Source organism: Saccopteryx bilineata, chromosome 6 (assembly GCF_036850765.1).
Source record: "Saccopteryx bilineata isolate mSacBil1 chromosome 6, mSacBil1_pri_phased_curated, whole genome shotgun sequence".
Lineage (NCBI taxonomy): Eukaryota > Metazoa > Chordata > Mammalia > Chiroptera > Emballonuridae > Saccopteryx > Saccopteryx bilineata.
In genome coordinates, this window is record NC_089495.1 from 37202418 (window position 1) to 37222155 (window position 19738).

At 38.6% G+C, this 19738-nt stretch overlaps 1 protein-coding gene across 1 annotated transcript in view; it reads left to right on the plus strand.

The window, feature by feature from the left end:
* TUBGCP3 (tubulin gamma complex component 3) overlaps nt 1-19738 on the plus strand; it is a 98730-nt gene that overhangs the window by 20148 nt on the left and 58844 nt on the right. The window contains exons 4-11 of the mRNA XM_066235351.1: nt 4377-4454; nt 5340-5554; nt 8531-8700; nt 11177-11295; nt 12051-12176; nt 15055-15123; nt 15861-15993; nt 17700-17866. Of these exons, the coding sequence (XP_066091448.1) occupies nt 4377-4454; nt 5340-5554; nt 8531-8700; nt 11177-11295; nt 12051-12176; nt 15055-15123; nt 15861-15993; nt 17700-17866 (1077 nt within the window). The remainder of the gene's footprint in view (nt 1-4376; nt 4455-5339; nt 5555-8530; nt 8701-11176; nt 11296-12050; nt 12177-15054; nt 15124-15860; nt 15994-17699; nt 17867-19738) is intronic.

Consider the following 19738-nt stretch of genomic DNA (forward strand, 5'->3'; position numbering starts at 1 on the left):
TTTATAAAAGACTACCAGTCTCTGTATACACCAATACATTAATTGAATCATAGGGTGAGCTTTTTGTGATTATGACTATAATGAGTCTTAGTTTGTCTTGCTTTCTCTGACTTTTATAGAGAAGAAGGTGAAATTCAGAGAAGTTTAAAACTTGGCTCAACAAATATTAGGTTAGTGTTATAACAGTAAAAGTTACTGAGTTGTGCATAAGAGTAATTATCTCATAATTTTTCAGTTCTTCCTTTCTGTTTATAAAAATAAGCTTGAATTTATTTGTTGGCCATTTTGATTGCTAAATTCAACTTGGTTTACTTGGATTCACTGTTTTAAGTGTGCTTTTCCATCTCTGATAATACTTACTTTGCTGGTGGTAGTCCCGCCTGCTTCACCACCTCTTGTCCCCGTCCCTGTGCAGTTACACACAGCTCAGTGTGCATTCCCACTGTCAGACGCTCCACAGCAGACTGATCCTGACTGTTTCATACCTGTTCTTCTATGTTTAAAAAAGGCTGACACCACTTTTGAGTATGTCATTTGTTGATTTTTTTGAGTGTGTATAGTTTTTTTGTTCATTTTTGGAACTTGACTGTCCACTCTTGCATCCACTGGGTATGAGAACTAATGTCGGAGACTTTCAGGAGCTTAGATCGTACTTTATTGGCCAAGTTTAACCTGCGCGGGGCGAACTCCCAAGATGTCCGGAGACACCGTACTCACAAGGAGCTGCAAACGAGAGTTGCGCCTGGCACTTACAACTAGGTCCTTATATATCCTAAGGGAGCAAGCATTATACAGAAGCAGATGTGGCAGTTAGCTATTTGCTAGGGAGGTTGCACGTAGCATAGCAACAGGGGCAGGGTTGAGCTTAGTGGCGAATTTCAAACATAAACTTCTGATAAGGGTTTCTGACAAATAGAATGCAGGATGTTTGTCCTCCTTTGTGCTGATTTTCTTAGTTCTCAGCCTCACAGGGGCCCTATCAGCACCTCCCTGTTCCTGTTCCTTCAATAGTTACACTCTGGCAGCCACAGCGCACCTCCCTGAAACTAACATCCACCACATATACCTTATACATGTTTGTTTTTCTGTAACAGCTAAGGATCAAACCCAGGACTCTTGCTGTATAGGTAGAATGTCTGCCGTCTTCCCAATGCCTGCTGGGTGTTTTTACACAGACCTTCTTATGAAACACTCACAGGGGCTTGCAACTCGGCATTCTGGGAACTGAGAGGATTTCATACTTGTAGGAGTCGAGTCCATTCACATCCACCCACATATAACCTGCTTTTCCTCTGTTGTTCTCCCTTTAGGTGAATGATAACACCATTCATCTATTGCCAAAGACTAGAAACCTATATGACATCTTGGCTATACCTCTCTCCCCAAATTTAGTCTGTCTCCAAGTCTTAACTGCTCCTCTTAGATATGCCTCTCATTTGTCTCTGTAGAGTCAGACAGACCTTGGTTTGAATCCTGGCGTACAACTTTGTGGTGAAATTATTAAAGTTTCACCTCTGCTTCACTCATTTCTGAAATGAAGAGAATAAGGCTTGTGTCTCAGTGTGGTTGTGATTAGGATGGGATATAATGTCTATAAGGACTTGGCCCTTCATGCCTCCTTTAAATGGCAGTTCTTGGTGACTGACTGCCCTCTCACTGCTGAAAGGAAACGGCCTTGGTAGAGAGCAGCTTTTTGGAGATGAACAGTGAGGTTGTGAGAGTGATCTGGGAACATTTGAACAGTTTGGTGGTATTATTAAACTCTTCTACATTGAGTATTGTCTTGATTATAGTTTGCTTTTTAAAAGATTTTCAATGTTAAAAGTAAGTTTTAGCTGAATTTAATGCTAAATTGCTTATAAAGAAGAATGAAATTGGGAAAGTAATCAGACTTATGTACACAATAAGTATGTATTATAGAAGCCTTAATTCTTTTACTGGGTGGAAGAACGTTGGTATAACAGCAAAAGCTTACCTTGTTGATTCACTTTATTGTTTACTAGGTCCTGATTTTTATAGTGAATAAGTTAAAAATTTGATTTTGAATATTTTGTAATTGGATGTTGATACTTACAGTATCTGCTATTTTTTATAAAAGACTACCAGTCTCTGTATACACCAATACATTAATTGAATCATAGGGTTTGGATCCTTGGTCCTGTACCCCAAGGGAGTCATTTAGCCCCGGAGGCCCAACTTACAAGGGGTTGTTGTCAAGGTTACCTTAGCAGATACTCAGTCACTGCATCCCAGCCTCTGGTCATTTTCCCTCCAAATGACTGCAGTTTCCTAAGGAGGGCCTGTGTTTCTTGCTTTCTCTCTCCTTAGTCCATCCTCATGGGACTGTTAGTGAGCAGGTCCCCTACATAGAATCCTTCAAAGGCTGCTGTTATCTTCAGCTTAAAATCCAAATTTCTTGGTACTGCATACGAGGTCCCCTTGATCCTTCATTCAATTTTCAGTTTTTATCCCCATATCTAGCTTTAGCCAAATTTATTTACTTCAGTTCCCTGAAGAGGCCATGCCTATCCTCCTCTGTCTTTGCGTCCTTCATCTTCCTAGGTGATCACTTCTTCTCTGGGAGACCTTTCCCAAGACTGGAGTACTCAGTAATCCTCCTGTGTCTGAAATGTAATATATCGCACTGAACTAATTTGCCCATTTGTCTGCTTACCACCAGACTGAGGACTCAGTCAGAACTGGGCCTCTTTCTTACCTGTGCTGCTCCAACTGGGGACTTCGTTGTTTCTGCAAAATTCTGTGTAAATCAGTTTTTTAAGTTAGACAGTAATTTAAATACTTCGGATGAGTTTATTCTTTAGAGAAACTTTCAGGGAACATTTTATATAATGAAGAACTTGTATAATATAAATACCCCATAATTTTTTTTTTATAAAAAAAGATATTGATATATTCTAGCTTGTGCATCCAAAAGTTAAGGCTATATGAATAGAGTAGAATGCTCTATAAATGCGAATGAAACGTATTGAGGGTGGGCTGCTGTTAATGGTTTTGAATCAGGACAGAGTGATAGATAATTGGAAATGAGTGAAATCTGTAGGAAAACCTTAACATCAGTGGTAGTCATCCTGGTCCCTACCGCCCACTAGTGGGCATTCCATTTTTCAAGGTGGGTGGTATTGGAGCAACCAAAGTATAAATAAAAAGATAGACTTAACTATAGTAAGTTGTTTCATAAAGATTTATTCTGCCAAACTTAGCGAAAACTTGACATAAAGTACTTGGTAAGTAATTATTATTATATTCTTTAACTTGCTGTAAGTCTGCTTTATAAATTTTATAAAGTAAAGTTACTTCCCTACTTTATAAATCACCATTACTGTGGAACCGGTGGTTGGTTAGAAAATTTTACTACTAACAGATACAAAAGTGGGCGTTAGGTATAAAAAGGTTGACTACCCCTGCCTTACATCATAGAAACTAGGGGTTAGTTATCCTGATAACTTAGATCTTGAGTTTGGGTATGCATGATACCAGTACTTACATCTTGTACTTTAGAATTCTTAAAAAAAATTTTTTATAATAACTATTTTGTGGCCTAAATGGGACACTGATGGGTAGGCATCACATATTTTATGATGGCATTTTTCTTTTAATTACTATGTTTGGGAAGTTGGTTATTATGATTATTATTTCAAAGGGGAAATACTGTTATTTAGGAATAGGGTAATTTAATAAATTTTTTTTTTTTTTTAAATTTAAGTGAGAGGAGGGGAGATAGAGAGACAGACTCCCATGTGTGTCCTGCCTGGGATCCACCTGGTAACCCCTGTTTGGGGCTGATGCTTTGCCCATCTAGGGTCCAAGCTTGCAACCAAGCTACTTTTAGCTTCTGAGGCCGAAGGCTCCATGGAGCCATCTTCAGCGCCTGGGGCCGATATGCTCAAACCAGTCCAGCCGTGGCTGCGGGAAGAGGAGAGAAAAAGAGAGAGAGAGAGAGAGGGAGAGAGAGAGAGGGAAAGAGATAGAAGGGGAAGGGGAGGGGTAAGAAGTAGATGGTCACTTCTCTTGTGTGCCCTGACTGGGAAATGAACCTGGGATAGCCACATGCTGATCCGACTCTACCACTGAGCCAACTGGCCAGGGCCAAAAAACATGTTCTTGTTGTGGACTTTGGAGTAAGTTTTCAGGGAGTCAAAAGTTTCAAGGGATTAACTCTTGAGAACATTATCTCTAGCCTTCTGATGAATAGTTCTATTTGCAGTGCTTGGAAAATCAACAAATTCAGATGTGATATTAAAATGTGAATTTTAAAATGCAATTCTATTTTGGAAATAAGGATAATTTAGGAAAGTGGAGGATAAAACTGGGGAGTAATACAACATTTGTTCCTTTAATGTTTTCTTTCTAAACAGGGAGTTTTGAAAAACAAATGGTCAGTTCTCTACCTCTTGCTCAGCCTTAGTGAAGATCCACGCAAGCAACCGAACAAGGTGAGAGACGACTTCAGCAGCTCAGTACCTTTTAGAGGACACTCTGCATCTGTTATTGGGACAGTTATGCCAAATTTTGATAGGAATTGGCTTTTGCACTTAAAATAATATGAGTTAAACAAAAAAGCTGGTCTATTTTTCTGAGCAGGCATAGAAGGCTAAGAGATTTTTTTTTCTTTCTTATTTAAGGGCAATTTTAATTACTGTTCTGTGTTTTCTCAAGATATTTTTCAGAGTTGTGTTATTCAAATATAGCAATGTTTGATTAAAACTACCACTTTTCAAAGTATTTACTGTGTGAAGTCATTAATATTAGCATAGTGGTGTAATTCTTTGAATTAGAAGACCTTTTTGGATTTACTTGTGTTTTTAGATATCATTGTAAACGTTAATTAGTTATACCAGTGAAAACTTAGTTGTCACATGTGTTTAATTTTTGACTTGTGCAGTATTTGAAAAAGCAGTTTGGCTGCCGCCTCATGTGCCCGAGTATTATAATAAAATACTCCACTACAGAAATTGAGTGCTTAAAAGTTGGAGAGTATTGGTGAAAGAACTATATTTATATCTAAAGCCTTATTCTGAGTAATGAGCATTCTTTCATTATATGAGAATGACAAACTTTAAAAAAATATTTGAGTAATTATTTGCATTTTAGTTTGCATGATTTGAATAAAGTGTTATCACACCATGTGAGAGTTTTAGAGTTCAGAAAACTTTATAAAATTGTATCAGTTCTGGCATATTTCAAAAGTATAACAACTAATTTTGAAATTTAATTACAGAAATAGAACTAAAATCTAAACAAATTATCTTTGTTGATTTAGAAACAGTGTTCTGTAATTTTATATTTCCATATTCTTAATATTTTTAATTTATTTTCAGGTTTCTAGCTATGCCTCGTTATTTGCCCAAGCATTACCAAGAGATGCTCACTCAACTCCCTACTACTACGCTAGGCCTCAGACTCTCCCATTGAACTACCAGGATCGCAGCACCCAGTCAGCGCAGAGCTCTGGCAATATGGGAAGCAGTGGCATCAGCAGTATAAGCATGTATGCCCTAAATGGCCCGACTCCCACACCACAATCTCTTCCGGGGTAAATCAAACTTATATGCGTAGATTCCTGAAACAGTAGAAATAGGAAAATCCTCAGGCTTTAATCAGGTGTTTTGTGTTCACTGAAGCTATCTTTAGAAGCTTGTATGGGCCAGGCATGTTCTAGGCACTGTGGTTGATATCTATTGTATTTAGATTTTACTCTTCCTAAAAACTTCATTTCAGATAGGCATTCTTCCCACTTCTAATCTTAAGTTGACTATAGATTTTTGGTGAACTCTCAACCCATTAATGCAGATGCATATTAGTAAAGGACCTAGTTCACTTTGAGCTAACTGATTTAAATTTCCCTTGCTCTATTCTCATATTTATCTCTCAGTGAATATTGAAGGGTCATTGATTTATGATATTCTCTGCATTGAATTATTTTTAATTAATGTAAATTAAAGTAAAGCTGTCTCATTCTCAAGTGCTGAGATCTTCAAACTAAGAATTATGGTATCTTATAGTACAAGTGAATTAAGATGGGGAACTACAGGAACACACACTAAAGATGGTATATACTTTGCAGTTTACCCTGCTGTCACATCTAATTACATTTTGAGGAAATACAGAATTTATGGTGAGACTACAGCAGATGCCAGTGCATTAATGAACTTAGAACTTTTTTCTTTCTTTTTTTTTTTTTTGTATTTTTCTGAGAAGCAGGAAGGCAGAGACAGACTCCCACATGCGCCCAGCTGGTATCTACCCAGCATGCCCACTAGGGGGCGATGCTCTACTCATCTGGGCCATTGCTCCATTGCACTAGAATCTGAGCCATTCTAGTGCCTGAGGCGGAGGCCATGGAGCCATCCTCAGCACCCGGCCCAACAGTGCTTCAATGCAGCCTGTGGGAGGTGAAGAGAGACATAGAGAAAAAGGAGAGAGGAAAAGAGTGGAGAAGCAGATGGGCACTTCTGTGTGCCCTGGCCAGGAATTGAACCCGGGACTTCCACACACTAGGCTGGTGCTCTACTGCTGAGCAAACCGACCAGGGCCTGTTTTTCTTTTTTACATGCACATTGCTACATATAGTTCATTCCTGGAAATCACATTAAAGCAGGCTATTATAAAGTGGTTATTTTTCCAGAAGAACAGTGACCAAGGATTCACCATCAAATGATTTTCTTCATGAGCATATGTAATTGTAAATCATTGTGTGATTTAATAAAATTATGTTCAGTTTATTAGAAAATATATGTGTTTACCATACACATGGGTTATAAATGGAGCTGGAGTTCCAGAAAGGCAGCATAATATTTTCAACAAATTTAATCTCAAGTTCGCATTCTGGCTTAAAAGAATAAATAGACTTTCTCATTTTTACCTTAAAATTTGAAATAATTATTGTCATGATAATGAAAATATTTATAGAGAACTTTGAACTGAAGTGGTCTTTTAGAATTTTTCTCCTAAATTTAGAACGGTATTCAAAGACATAGTTTTAGTAGTTGTTGATGAATTTTTTCCCCATTAAAAACAGAGAAAAGAAAGAGCTGTTTCAGGTTTTTTTTTTTGTTTTGTTTTGTTTTTCATTTTTTTTTTTTTTCATTTTTCTGAAGCTGGAAACAGGGAGAGACAGTCAGACAGACTCCCGCATGCGCCCGACCGGGATCCACCCGGTACGCCCACCAGGGGCGACGCTCTGCCCACCAGGGGGCGATGCTCTGCCCATCCTGGGCGTCGCCATATTGCGACCAGAGCCACTCTAGCGCCTGGGGCAGAGGCCAAGGAGCCATCCCCAGCGCCCGGGTCATCTTTGCTCCAATGGAGCCTTGGCTGCGGGAGGGGAAGAGAGAGACAGAGAGGAAAGTGCGGCGGAGGGGTGGAGAAGCAAATGGGCGCTTCTCCTGTGTGCCCTGGCCGGGAATCGAACCCGGGTCCTCCGCACGCTAGGCCGACGCTCTACCGCTGAGCCAACCGGCCAGGGCTGAGCTGTTTCAGGTTTTTGCTTTCCTCTCTTACTTCATCAGTAGATTGTAGATGGACTCACCAGTATTTTACTAGTAATAAATCAGAGTTCTGCCACTTGGAAGCAATGGCGTTGTTGGGATTATTGTTTTTGCGTTTTGCTGTCCCAGAAGGTGATTTTGTTACAGTTTCAAAATATATGTCATTGGAAATCAGCTATCAGGTTCTTAGATCTTCAAAGAGTATCTATGACATAGTGTCCCAATTTTTAAAAGCTAACTTTTAGACCTGGGATGTGCTTTTGCCTCAGATTTTGTTTGTACATTTTTAAAATTAACTGCAAATTAAGTTTTTCTTTTCATATTGAGCACCATGAAGGCTGGGAGACAAGTGAGGACAGGGAAGAGGGACAAGATTCCAGGTGTTTCACTCCTGTGCCTAACAAATGTTGAGTGAATGTGTTAATATTGAAGTTAAAATAAAGCCTGACCAGGCGGTAGCACAGTGGATAGAGCTTGGGCCTGGGATGCTGAAAACCTTGGTTCGAAACCCTGTGGTCACCAGCTTGAGCACGGGGTTGCTGGCTTGAGCATGGGATTATAGACATGACCTCATGGTCGCTGGCTTGAGCCCAAGGTCACTGGCTTGAGCAAGAAGTCACTGGCTCAGCTATAGCCCCCCCTCCCCACCCCCGGTCGAGGCAAATATGAGAAGCAATCTGTGAACAACTAAGGTACTGCAACTATGAGTTGATGATTCTCATCTCTTTCCCTTCCTGACTTTCTTTCTTAAAAAGAAATAAATTGAAGTTAAAATTAGTAGTGAATTTCAAAGTGGTTTTAGATGAGTGGTGTATGTTATGTGTTTGTAAAGAAAAATCAAGTAGATTTTAATTTTTATGAAAAATATGTGTGGAAGTGGCAATAAGAGCCTCCAGTCTCAGAATGATAAGATTTTATAATTTACTGTAATAATATAAGGAAAATTTCTGGGAGTGTGTTTGTCTCTTCAGTGAATAACTTGAGTATTTGAAGATATAAAATGTTCCTTTCTTTTTTTTTAGACAGTCTCATCAAGCTCCAGGAGTAGGAGAGTGTCTTCGGCAGCAGTTGGGCTCACGTCTTGCATGGACTTTAACTGCAAACCAGCCTTCTCTACAAACCACTACCTCAAAAGGTATCCCTAACACTTCTCGCAGTGTGACAAGACCAAGGAGAGATGGGGATGCAGTTGGTGAGTGAAGATATATTTTAGTGTAGCTTATCTTTGAACATTTAGAATTTATGCTTCCCTTATTTTAATATACTAATCAGGAATCCCTCTTATAACTTTTGAGTGGTTTCTTGTTCTTATGATGAAGTTGATCATTCTAAATATAGTCTTTGATGCCTTGGGAAGTCTGGTTTTATCACCTGTGTTACTGACCTTGTACTCATAAGCACCATCCGCTTTTCATGTCATTGTCTGAGTGGTTTCCTCCATCTGGATCTCTCTTGTATTCCTTGTTGCATTCCTCATCTGTGTTCATTCTGCCTTTCTTCCTGGGCAGGTGTCTCCAGGCTGGATCAGGCCCCGAGTACAAATTACTGTCTTCCACCATGGCAGAGGGCCATTTCTGTCTGTTCACTGTGTTAATAACTAGCGTAATGTCTTGAACAGTGAAGAAACTCATTAAAAATTTATTTGGTGGTTAAATGAATGCCTCATTGAGTTTTAAAACTCTGTTAGATTCCAAAGAAAGTATGAGGTTTTTACATTAGAACACTACAAATAGCAGTGTTGAACATGTTATCTTGAAAAATAGAAGAATGAGCTTTATCGTTGGTTCATAATCTACTAATTCCAAAATTCCCTTAGCTATTTTCTGTCTGTCTGTGGGATGGGAGGATGAGCTGTGTCTTTTAGACTTGTGAGGACATTCGTACACAGCTTGGCCTGCCCCTGTGTAACTGCACTTACCAGCCTCTACCTGTTCTCGACCTGATGACTGTATATCTTGGCTTAGAAGCTAGTTTCTTGACTGAGTCAGAGCGCTATTGTCTGCTTCTTTCTTTTTGTTTACTATGACTCCTGATCCCTAACCAGTACCTTCAAACCTATATTCTGTACAATGCTGAGATAAAAGGGCTTAAAAGTATGTATACCTGATTAATCAGAAAGAGCAGGAGAAATACAAAGGAAGAAAGAACAGTGGAATAAACAAAAAACATACCTGAATAAGGTAAATTTAAATCCAAAGATATTGGTTATTTTATTAAATTCATGGGGATTGATACTTTGTTTAAAAGATTTAAAAAATGCTATTTAGATAATTTTACACTGCTCATAAGAGACATTTTTAATATAGCGACACAAATAGATTAAAAGTAAATGGATGGAAAAATACCTCTTAAAAACACTGACCGTGAGAAAGATGGCTGGCTGAATTAATATTGAAGCTGACAGTGGCAGGAGTGTTGCGAAGGACAGAAGGACATTTTATAACAGGGGTCGGGAATTTTTTTGGCTGAGAGAACCATGAACGCCACATATTTTGAAATGTAATTCCGTGAGAGCCATACTATGACCCGTGTACGTTACGCATTATCCAATAAAAATTTGGTGTTGTCCCGGAGGACAGCTGTGATTGGCTCCAGCCACCTGCAGCCATAAACATGAGTGGTAGGAAATGAATGGATTGTAATACATGAGAATGTTTTATATTTTTAACGTTATTTTTTTTTTATTAAAGTTTTGTCTGCGAGCCAGATGCAGCCATCAAAAGAGCCACATCTGGCTCGTGAGCCATAGGTTCCTAACCCGTTTTATAACAATGTAAAGAAGGAGTCAGTTCTTTGAGAACTCTTAAATATATATATTCACCTACTGACAGAGCTCCAAATGCACAAAAACTGAAAGAACTGTAAAGAAAACAGACAAATTCACAATTACAGTTAGAAATTCAGTTTCTCTCAAAGTAATTGAAGGCAAAAGTAGATAAAATGGTCAATAATGATAGATGAGGGTTGAACTACTACTAGCAAGTTGATGTAATTGATATTTTTAGACTGTTACCCCCATGACTGAAATACAGACCTGCCTTGCCTTCTGAGTGTGCTGGCCTGGTTCTGAACATTCTGATCTCTGACTGTGTACCCGGCTCTGTGCTCTGGGTTCTGAGAGTGCTGATCTCCGACTGTATACTCTGAATTGAGTTTCTCCTCGCACTGATATATGGGGTTTCTGCGCACTGCCTCTTTGTCATTATTTTGAATAGTACCTAAATTCTGACTTAGCTTTTGTTCTAAGGTTTATGGAAATTATAAATAACTTTTCTGCAGTTTTAACTCCTTTTTCTATGCTATTGGGAATGGACCAAAGTTTGTATACTTACTTTGTAGTAAGCCAGTTTTTTCAAACACTATCTACTAAATAATTATCTATTCTTTTGTGATTGATTTGTGCTGCTCTTTGATTATGTATTAAGTTTCCACATATTGCACTGTCTTTTTAATAGATTTTTTGTATAAGGAATTACATGACCTCCATACTCTTTTCAGAAAATTTTTGCTCCTGATAACTTTGGATTCTCTTTTCCATGTTAGGCTCATTTTCTTGTTTTTAATTTTTGTCCTGAATGAAAATATATAATCTGGAACTAACTGTCATAAAATTTATTTTATCTTCCAATGTGATCTTCAATAATTATCTTGTCAAAACCATTTCACAGGTGCTGTGGAAGTGACCGAGGCAGCCCTTGTCAGAGACATTCTGTACGTATTCCAGGGCATAGATGGCAAAACCATCAAGATGAGCAACACTGAGAATTGTTACAAGGCGGAGGGAAAGGTACAGTAACTAAAACCCTGTCTAAAATATTCAAAAGGAAAACATAAGTGTGGTTAAGACCAGACAGGAGCTATTAATTTGTGAGGTATTATTGGAGTAATGAGGGCTGAATTTACAAAATTGTCTGTACCAACCAAGTTGTACTCTTAAATTCTGGTTTCCATTGCCCTGTGCAGTTTGCGGCTGTAATCTTGTCAGGGGCCCATTGTCAGCCTTTCCTGTCCTTTTTGCACCTTTCCCGGTGTGTTGTTTCCTTTCCTTGTTTTTACTGACACGGCCAGCCCGCTTAATGGATTTCTGTGTCCTGTGATGGTGAAGTCCGAGTGCCTGAGGGACAGGTATGGCTTGGCCTCTGCTCTTCCTTTTGGCTTCCAGATAAGGTGCCTCTATTTGCTTTTGCTTTCATCTTCGAGAAGCTGCCTTTCTCACAGCCCCTGTTGATGTTGTGTTCCTCTGTGGCTCTCAGCTGTTTCCTAAGGTGCCTGACATCACAGATGGACCCTGGGCAGCATCACCCTCCTTGGGGTGATGCTACATGAGCTTAACACTTGCTTGGAGGTGTTTTGCTGCCCTCCCTGTCACCTGATGCTGTTTGTTTTTCAGAACCCCACTGTTTTCACTTTAATGATGACATCTTAGTTACTTTAAATTAAATGTGTTGAAGCCTAAGAATTATGTTAAAAATTCCAAAGGTTGAGAAAAATAATAACTAAAATCCTAGTGTTAATTTTACCTCTTGATATATTTACTTTTAGGCAAACCTAAGTAAATCTTTGAGGGATACAACAGCCAGACTTGCTGAGTTGGGATGGTTACACAATAAAATCAGAAAATACACGGACCAGAGGAGTCTAGACCGATCATTTGGACTTGTAGGTCAGGTATGTTCATTATTGCTAGAACATTTGGGATATCATTCACTTTGGGAAATGCTTAATCTACTTAAAATCTTATGGAAATAATTCTTAAAAGGGTTCTTTTTAAATAAAGAAGCTTTAATAATGACTATTCTATCCATTCAAGAAAATAGAAACTATGGTACGTATTGACAGAGTTACTCAAATACAGCAACTTATTTACATAGCTGTTGGAGGACTACAAGCAAATGAATACAAATCCTAATTAAAACAGGTGGAGCGGGGGTAGAGAGAAGGTAGTAGTTTGTCAGAATCTAGTAGTTTGGAAGGGGGGCTCCCAGTGGACGCAGCCTTCGGGGGAGGGGCTGCTGAGACACAGGCCTGTGCGTAGGGACGCTCCCTGCTGCTGTGGGTGTCCTGGCAGCACAGTGAGACTGCATTTGGGAGTGCTGCAGAATCTGAGGTGGGAACCAGTTGCTGCTGCTGGTCTGAATGGTCACAGCTGGGCAGTGTCTGACTGGTCTTTACCCTCCTGTTGCCTCTAACCTGACGGAGGCAGCCACCAGAGAAGTGATGTACAGCGTCCCAACTCCTTTTCATGGTTAAGCAGCATAGGATTTTGCCCTCAAGTTGATTCTTGGGCAGTAATTATTTCTAATGAAGTCTTCAAAAAAGGACTGAAGGGGAGAGAAAGAGGCAGGAGTAAACTGCACTGTACGCACTGCCCAGCACGGCAGCAGGCTGCTGATCAGCAGTGTGGCTTTGAGGTGACGCCCAGGGTTCACATTGGCTTCACTTTTTAATAGTTAGGTCATCTTGCACAAGTTACCTCCTTTTAATTTCAGTGTATGTAGAATGGAGGTGATGCTAATTTGTAAGATGGTGATAATCTCCAAGGTGGTTGGCATTAGGAGACAGTGTCTAGAATGCTGCTGTCCCAATCCTAGCACTGCTGTGATAATATCATTCACCATTATAACAAAGTGGTTAGATGAGTCAGGGACCCTTTCTTACTATACTGAAGATAGGAAGTGGCAAGGCCGTCAGAGTCTACCTGGTTTTAATGATACATGAAATTTCCAACCCAGGTAGCACAGTCTGTGGTCATCCCTTCCAGCAAGCAGCACGTTCTGATTTCTGTGAGTCGTCATACCCTTTTCAGAAGGGACCATTTTATCATGTTTTTGTATCATTCTCTCATGAATGCAAATTCCACTGATATATCCTAGCTAATTTATTAGATATGAAGTAAAACAAACACAAAATAAATACAGGAAAATTAAATTATATAGATATTCCATTAAGTTGATTGATAATCACTATAGTAGTATTATATAGTATTTTATAGTACTGGATTTAAAAGCCTTTTCTCTCATATTTGATTCTGTTAACAGCCTTCTGAAATTAGCAGGGCAATATAATCGTCCCCATATTGCAGCTATAAAGGTTGAACCTCAGAAAGGTTAATTGATTTGTCCATGTTGACCTGACTGGTAGATGGCAGATATGGGACCAGAATATCACATGTATCTCGACTCTGTAGTTCTTTCCATTCCGCTCTCATTTTCCGCTATTAAAAAGCATTGCTTTGTACTGCCTGCTTATTGAAGAATCATTGAGTGCTCACGGGTACTACTGATTTGTGCCTGTTGTTCCAGAGTCATTATTGTTCCCTTTTACTCTCAGAAGTGTCCTGGCTCTAGACTCTCTAAATAGAACATTTTATTTATAAAGGAAGATGTTGTCCCCTAAGTATGACTTGTATATTTGCTTTTTAATAAACAGTATTGACTTTAGTTAACTGAACACCTTTCATGTTGAATAAACAGGGTGCTGAAATACTCATTGTAATTTTGTTATTTTGGTAGTCTTCTAGGCTGACTTGTCTACTCTCTATATTTGTTCTCCAGGATAGATCATGCTATTTCTACTGATCAGCACTTGGGTTTTTACTCTTATGTGTTTGTGCATGTGTCTGTCTGTCATGGGCACTGGGAAGGGATCTTGTAAAAAGTGATGTTATGCCTGAAAAGATGCTGTGTTGTTTTCTCTGGATATTACTTAACTGACTGACTGTTGTAGTAAGAATTCCTTTGAATCTGCAAAATTAGCATGTTTCATGTTCATTTTTATAGCTTATAAGAAGGGAAATATTTATATTATATCAAATCCATAAATACAGTATAGATAAACTTATTGATGACGGATTATATATTGCCTGAAAATTAGCAGAAAAGTTTAGAGCCTGATAATTCAAGTAAACAGGTTTTATCTTTGCAAGTTCTGTTATAGGTTCTCTCGGAAACCAAAGCTTCCCCTTGAGTATCCCTGGGTTTATATCCCAGAGTTCATTCCAGAAAGTTCTTGTCATAGGACTCTGTGAAGGTCCTCCTTACATCTTCTGATTTGGCACCTTTTTAGCATTTAAGATTGGAGCTCCAAAGAACTTTATAATAATATGAGCAGTATAAATAAAAAAAAAAAACTGGGGGAGAATTGGCATAAAGTTACCAATTAAAAAAAATTTCCAGTTGAAAACAAAATTACATTTTAGCTGTAAATTTAGAAGGGAGATAATTTTAAAATAAAGGATTATTGTCTAAAGTGAATATACTTTTACAAGATACACTTTTTTTTTCTTTTTTTATTTCTTCATTTCTCTTCTGCAAAGTTCACTCTAAGGGACAACACTTCCCTAACATTCTTAAATACACCATATAGTATATATTGTGGTTAAACCTGCTAGAAGACCCATTGACAGAACAAGAATTTAAGTCATGCAGAAAACCTGAAGTGTGTTTGAAAGCATTGTGCCTGTGCAGGTCAAATGGATTGATGTGTAATGACTGTTGTGTGCACTGCTTCCGTCCTGCTTTAATTATACTTCCTCCTTTCTATACAGAGCTTTTGTGCTGCCTTGCACCAAGAACTCAAAGAATACTACCGATTACTCTCTGTTTTACATTCCCAGGTAAATATCTTGTTTTTATTTTAGTTTCTTTATGATTTGAAGTGTTGCATAATTGCAGATACATAGGATTTTATTTATTTATTTATTTATTTATTTTTTATTTTTTGCAGAGAGAGAGTGAGTCAGAGAGAGGGATAGACAAGGACAGACAGACAGGAACAGAGAGAGATGAGAAGCATCAATCATTAGTTTTTCATTGCGTGTTGCAACACCTTAGTTGTTCATTGATTGCTTTCTCATATGTGGCTTGACCGCGGGCCTTCAGCAGACCGAGTAGCCCCTTGCTGGAGCCAGTGACCTTGGGTTCAAGCCAGTGGGCTTTTGCTCAAACCAGATGAGCCAGTGCTCAAGCTGGCGACCTCGGGGTCTCGAACCTGGGTCCTCTGCATCCCAGTCTGACGCTCTATCCACTGTGCCACTGCCTGGTCAGGCAGATACATAGGATTTTAAAGTTTTATTTTCATATATTAATTTTATTATAAGATAAAAATCTGTTTGATAATGCTGTTTGTTAGGTCTGGATATCTATAAATTTTACTGTAGCCCAGAGGCAGTTAATTTCTAATTTTCAAGATTCTGTTCACTTGTAGCTTGAAAGGACTAATTGTTCTTTCAGAGGGGACCTTTTCCTTCATTTTTAGGAGCACAATCCCTTTTTTTATTTCCTTTACCTAGATTAAGAAATGATTGACATATTTAGTGACCTGTACTTACACATTATATCTATTGTTTTTCAGTTACAGTTAGAGGATGATCAAGGTGTGAATTTGGGCCTTGAGAGTAGCTTAACTCTCCGGCGCCTCCTGGTTTGGACCTATGATCCCAAGATAAGACTGAAGACCCTTGCAGCACTGGTGGACCACTGCCAAGGTTGTTTTGCGTCTGATGGGCCTGCTTTATTTCAAAGCAGGTTTTAGTGATTATCATCTGGGTTTATTTTTGTGCCTGTTCTTTTGTATCCCTAATAGCCATAAATATGCTGATTAAATACAAATTAATAGATATACACTTATAAGGGAAAATAACAAGTTACCAGTATGGCCCAATATTTATAATATAAAAGCTCAGGATTCAGAATTTCATTGAAATGAAGGAAAAAGGGAGGTTTTTAAAGATTTTTCTCTCTATTTTTATATTCCTTGGTATTATAGCTGTTTCTCTATATTTCTCTTTTCCTTGTTGCTTAACAAGCAGCCTTTTCTAGAGTTTCCTTCCTCCTGAGATTATGGTCCATGTCTAGCTTATGTTACAAGTTCCCATGTTTGCATGTCTGGGCTAAGTTTCTCCTGGGCACTTGGTCTGTATTTCTAGTTGCTTTTTGAACCTTTTTTCTCACTATACTACCTCAGCCAAGGACCCCCCCCCCTTTTTTTTTCCTCACCTGTGACATTGGGGCACTAATAGTTTGCATCTCTTAGGGTTGTTAGGACTACATGACGTGTGGGATGCCAGTGTTCTGCCCCTAGTTCATGGATCAGTGCCGAGTGCTGTCCTCTTGGATGATTCAGAAAGACTGGAACTTCAACATGTCTAAATCCAGGTTCATCACATCTCAGTGACCTGCCTTCCCGCCTTCTGATGCTTCCCCTCAAAAACAGAAAGAAGCCAAACTTAATGAATAAATATCTCCTTTTCCTCCAATTATCAGCACTTTCCCATAATTGGATTCCTTACCACACTCCTTTTTATTCCTCCCAAATCCCTGTCCCATTTCTTTCAGTGTCCAGTTAGCTGCTCAAGTCCGGATACCTCTTAACTCCTTCATGTGTCTCAAATCATGCCTCTCCCAAACCTGTGTCCTCAAACAGGATGTTCTTTAATCCTGCTCCGTATCTTCTCTGTGCCGCAGTAACCTGCTGCTCACTGCCCTCAGTCTCGCCCACCTCCGTTGTGGAGTGTACATGCCAGAAGAATCTAGTTCAACTCAGATCACATTCAGTACTTTTCTTGAAATCCTCTAGCAGTCTAATAAAATCCTGAATCCTTAGCCTGAATTCTTTACATGCTGATATTTTTGGACTGATTTTTGCCACTTCCAATACATTATACTGAGATATGCTACCAGGATACGGGGAACTTGTCTCAATGTAGTGTAGTGTTTTTCAAACTGTAAGTTGCCGCGGCATAATGGGTTATGAAATCAATTTAGTGAGTTGAGATTAGCACATTATATCAAAAGAAAAGAAGAAAATAAAAAATATTGAAGTGTAAGTATTGTTTTGTAAAACTTATTTTTTTAATATATTTTTGTACTGGATTGCAATATAAAGTATGAATCTTAATGCATTTCTCAGTAAAAAAAAAATTGAAAAGCTGTGTTCTGGATCATACAGTAAGTCAAGTTTTTCCTGTAAAAACCTGTAGGGATCATGAAGACATGAATGGCTTACCCTGACATAAAAAGCCAGGGGGGGATTCTCGCTCTCTGGGCCCCTTATCCATGACATGTTTATTGCTGGTTGTATGTCCAAGGTGGTGTTAAGAAAACACACTTTATCTCCATTACTTGGTCATTTGGTTAGTGTTAAGTTACTAGTGTCTGAGTCTAAACTTGTGTTTTCTCGTATCCCCCTCAGGAAGGAAAGGAGGTGAGCTGGCCTCGGCTGTCCACGCCTACACAAAAACGGGAGACCCGTACATGAGGTCCCTGGTGCAGCACATTCTCAGCTTGGTGTCGCACCCTGTCCTGAGCTTCCTGTACCGCTGGATCTACGACGGGGAGCTCGAGGACACTTACCATGAAGTAAGGAATGCTACTCGATTGTCAGACGCGGATTTAAGAAGCATGGGCACTCAATTACTTTTTTTTTCCCTGTGATTACTGTTTTCTCTTAACAGTAACGCCACCACACTTCCTTTGAATGCCACGCATAGTTTGTACAGTTTTTTGAGAGCCGATTATCTCATTTATTAGCAAAGCTATGTTTGGTTAATGGAAAATTGTTATCCCATTTTTAATATTGGGAAACTCAGCAGGGTCAAATCACTTGTCCAGATTTACTAGCAATAGGAAGTTTACAGCAAAGCTAGAACCAGGTTTCCTAAGTCTTAGTCCAGTTTTCCTTGCAGAATAGTATTATATGTTCTGTTGCTTTGCATGATCAAATGAAACTAAACTATGGTGTGAACGGATTTAATGAAATAACAGTTTTACTTGTATATGTGCCTGTTGAGATGCAGTTCTGCTATAATGCAACATGTGTGTTCCTAAAAAATCACTGTGCTAAAATCAGAGGGGGAAAACCACAGGACTTCTGACAAGAGGTAGAATTAAGGGAGCATCACACTCAAAAACCTTGTCAGTGATGCTAAGTAAAAAATGTATAGCAACTGAAAATGTTGTAGCACAGTTTTAAACATATATGAAGTTATTAAGTAATGTGTAAATTCTAGAATAAACATGGCATTTACCTTAAAAAAGCCCCGATGTTGACTTGTGGATTTGGTCCAAAGGAGGCTTGTTTGAAGTGGAACAGAAAGGTGTGGCTGCTGACACGTACAGTGGTAGATTAAGGTAACTGGTGGGTTTCAGACATGTTCATCTGTGCAATTTGGATTCCCACGTGGCTGGATCGCTGTTCTCATCTAGTTTCTCGTGGATGAAATTGCACTTAAGCAATCATGAAATCTTTTTTTATGCTCATTTAGTCTCCTGATTATCAGGTGTGACATGCAAGTTGTTTTAAAAACAAGCATGATAGAATCAACTGAATGTAGTATTGTTTTGTGGGTTCTTTTAAAACACATGAATGGCATTCTCTATGTGCATATGTATTGTGCAAATCGCTCAGCATGTCTCGTAACTCCTTTCATGACAGTATTATAGTTGTACTTTATTACTGCATATTATTTCACTGTATGGACATATATTTAGCATCTCTTTTATTGATGAGATATGTTCTTTGTAGTTTCAAATCTTATGAACATTATTAAAATGAACATCCTTAAATGTGCCTCTCTGTGCTATTTATGTTTCTCTAAGGTAAGTCCTGGGAGGTGGGACTGTTGGGTGTGGGGAATGTATACTTTAGATTTTGATTCTGCCTTTTGAGCTCTGGAGTGACTCTACCAGCTTCCCAACAACCATCAGCTTTTTGTTACAGCTCTTGTTCCTCTATCCTCATCAGCATTTCATATTACCCAACTTGAGTGAAAGTGTTTTTAACCTAATGTATGAAGTGGGGCATCTCCAATATTATTTATTTATATTTTACTGGCTTTTTATGTTTGTTAGTTATTTTTATTTCTTCTACTAATTGCTATTCATATTTTTTGCCCAGTTTTCATGGGGATTTGTCTGTCTTTTTAGAATTGAATCATACAGTGGTTTTTATATATTTGGATAACTTGTATCTGTACTTGCACTATTTTTCTTTAATTATTTTTCTTTTAATGGTATTTTCACATTATTCAGACTCAGAGTTGGCAGAATAGTACAAAGAATCATAGCCTTGACCTAAACTTTCCAAATGTTATCGATAGTTTTGCCACATTTTATCATATAGTAAGTTCCCGTATACATCTGAATCTGCTTCTGGACGGTTCTTCTCTGAATTATATATTTTGTTGGCTATTTGTCAGTATTATTTAAATAACCACAGCTTTATGGTTTCAT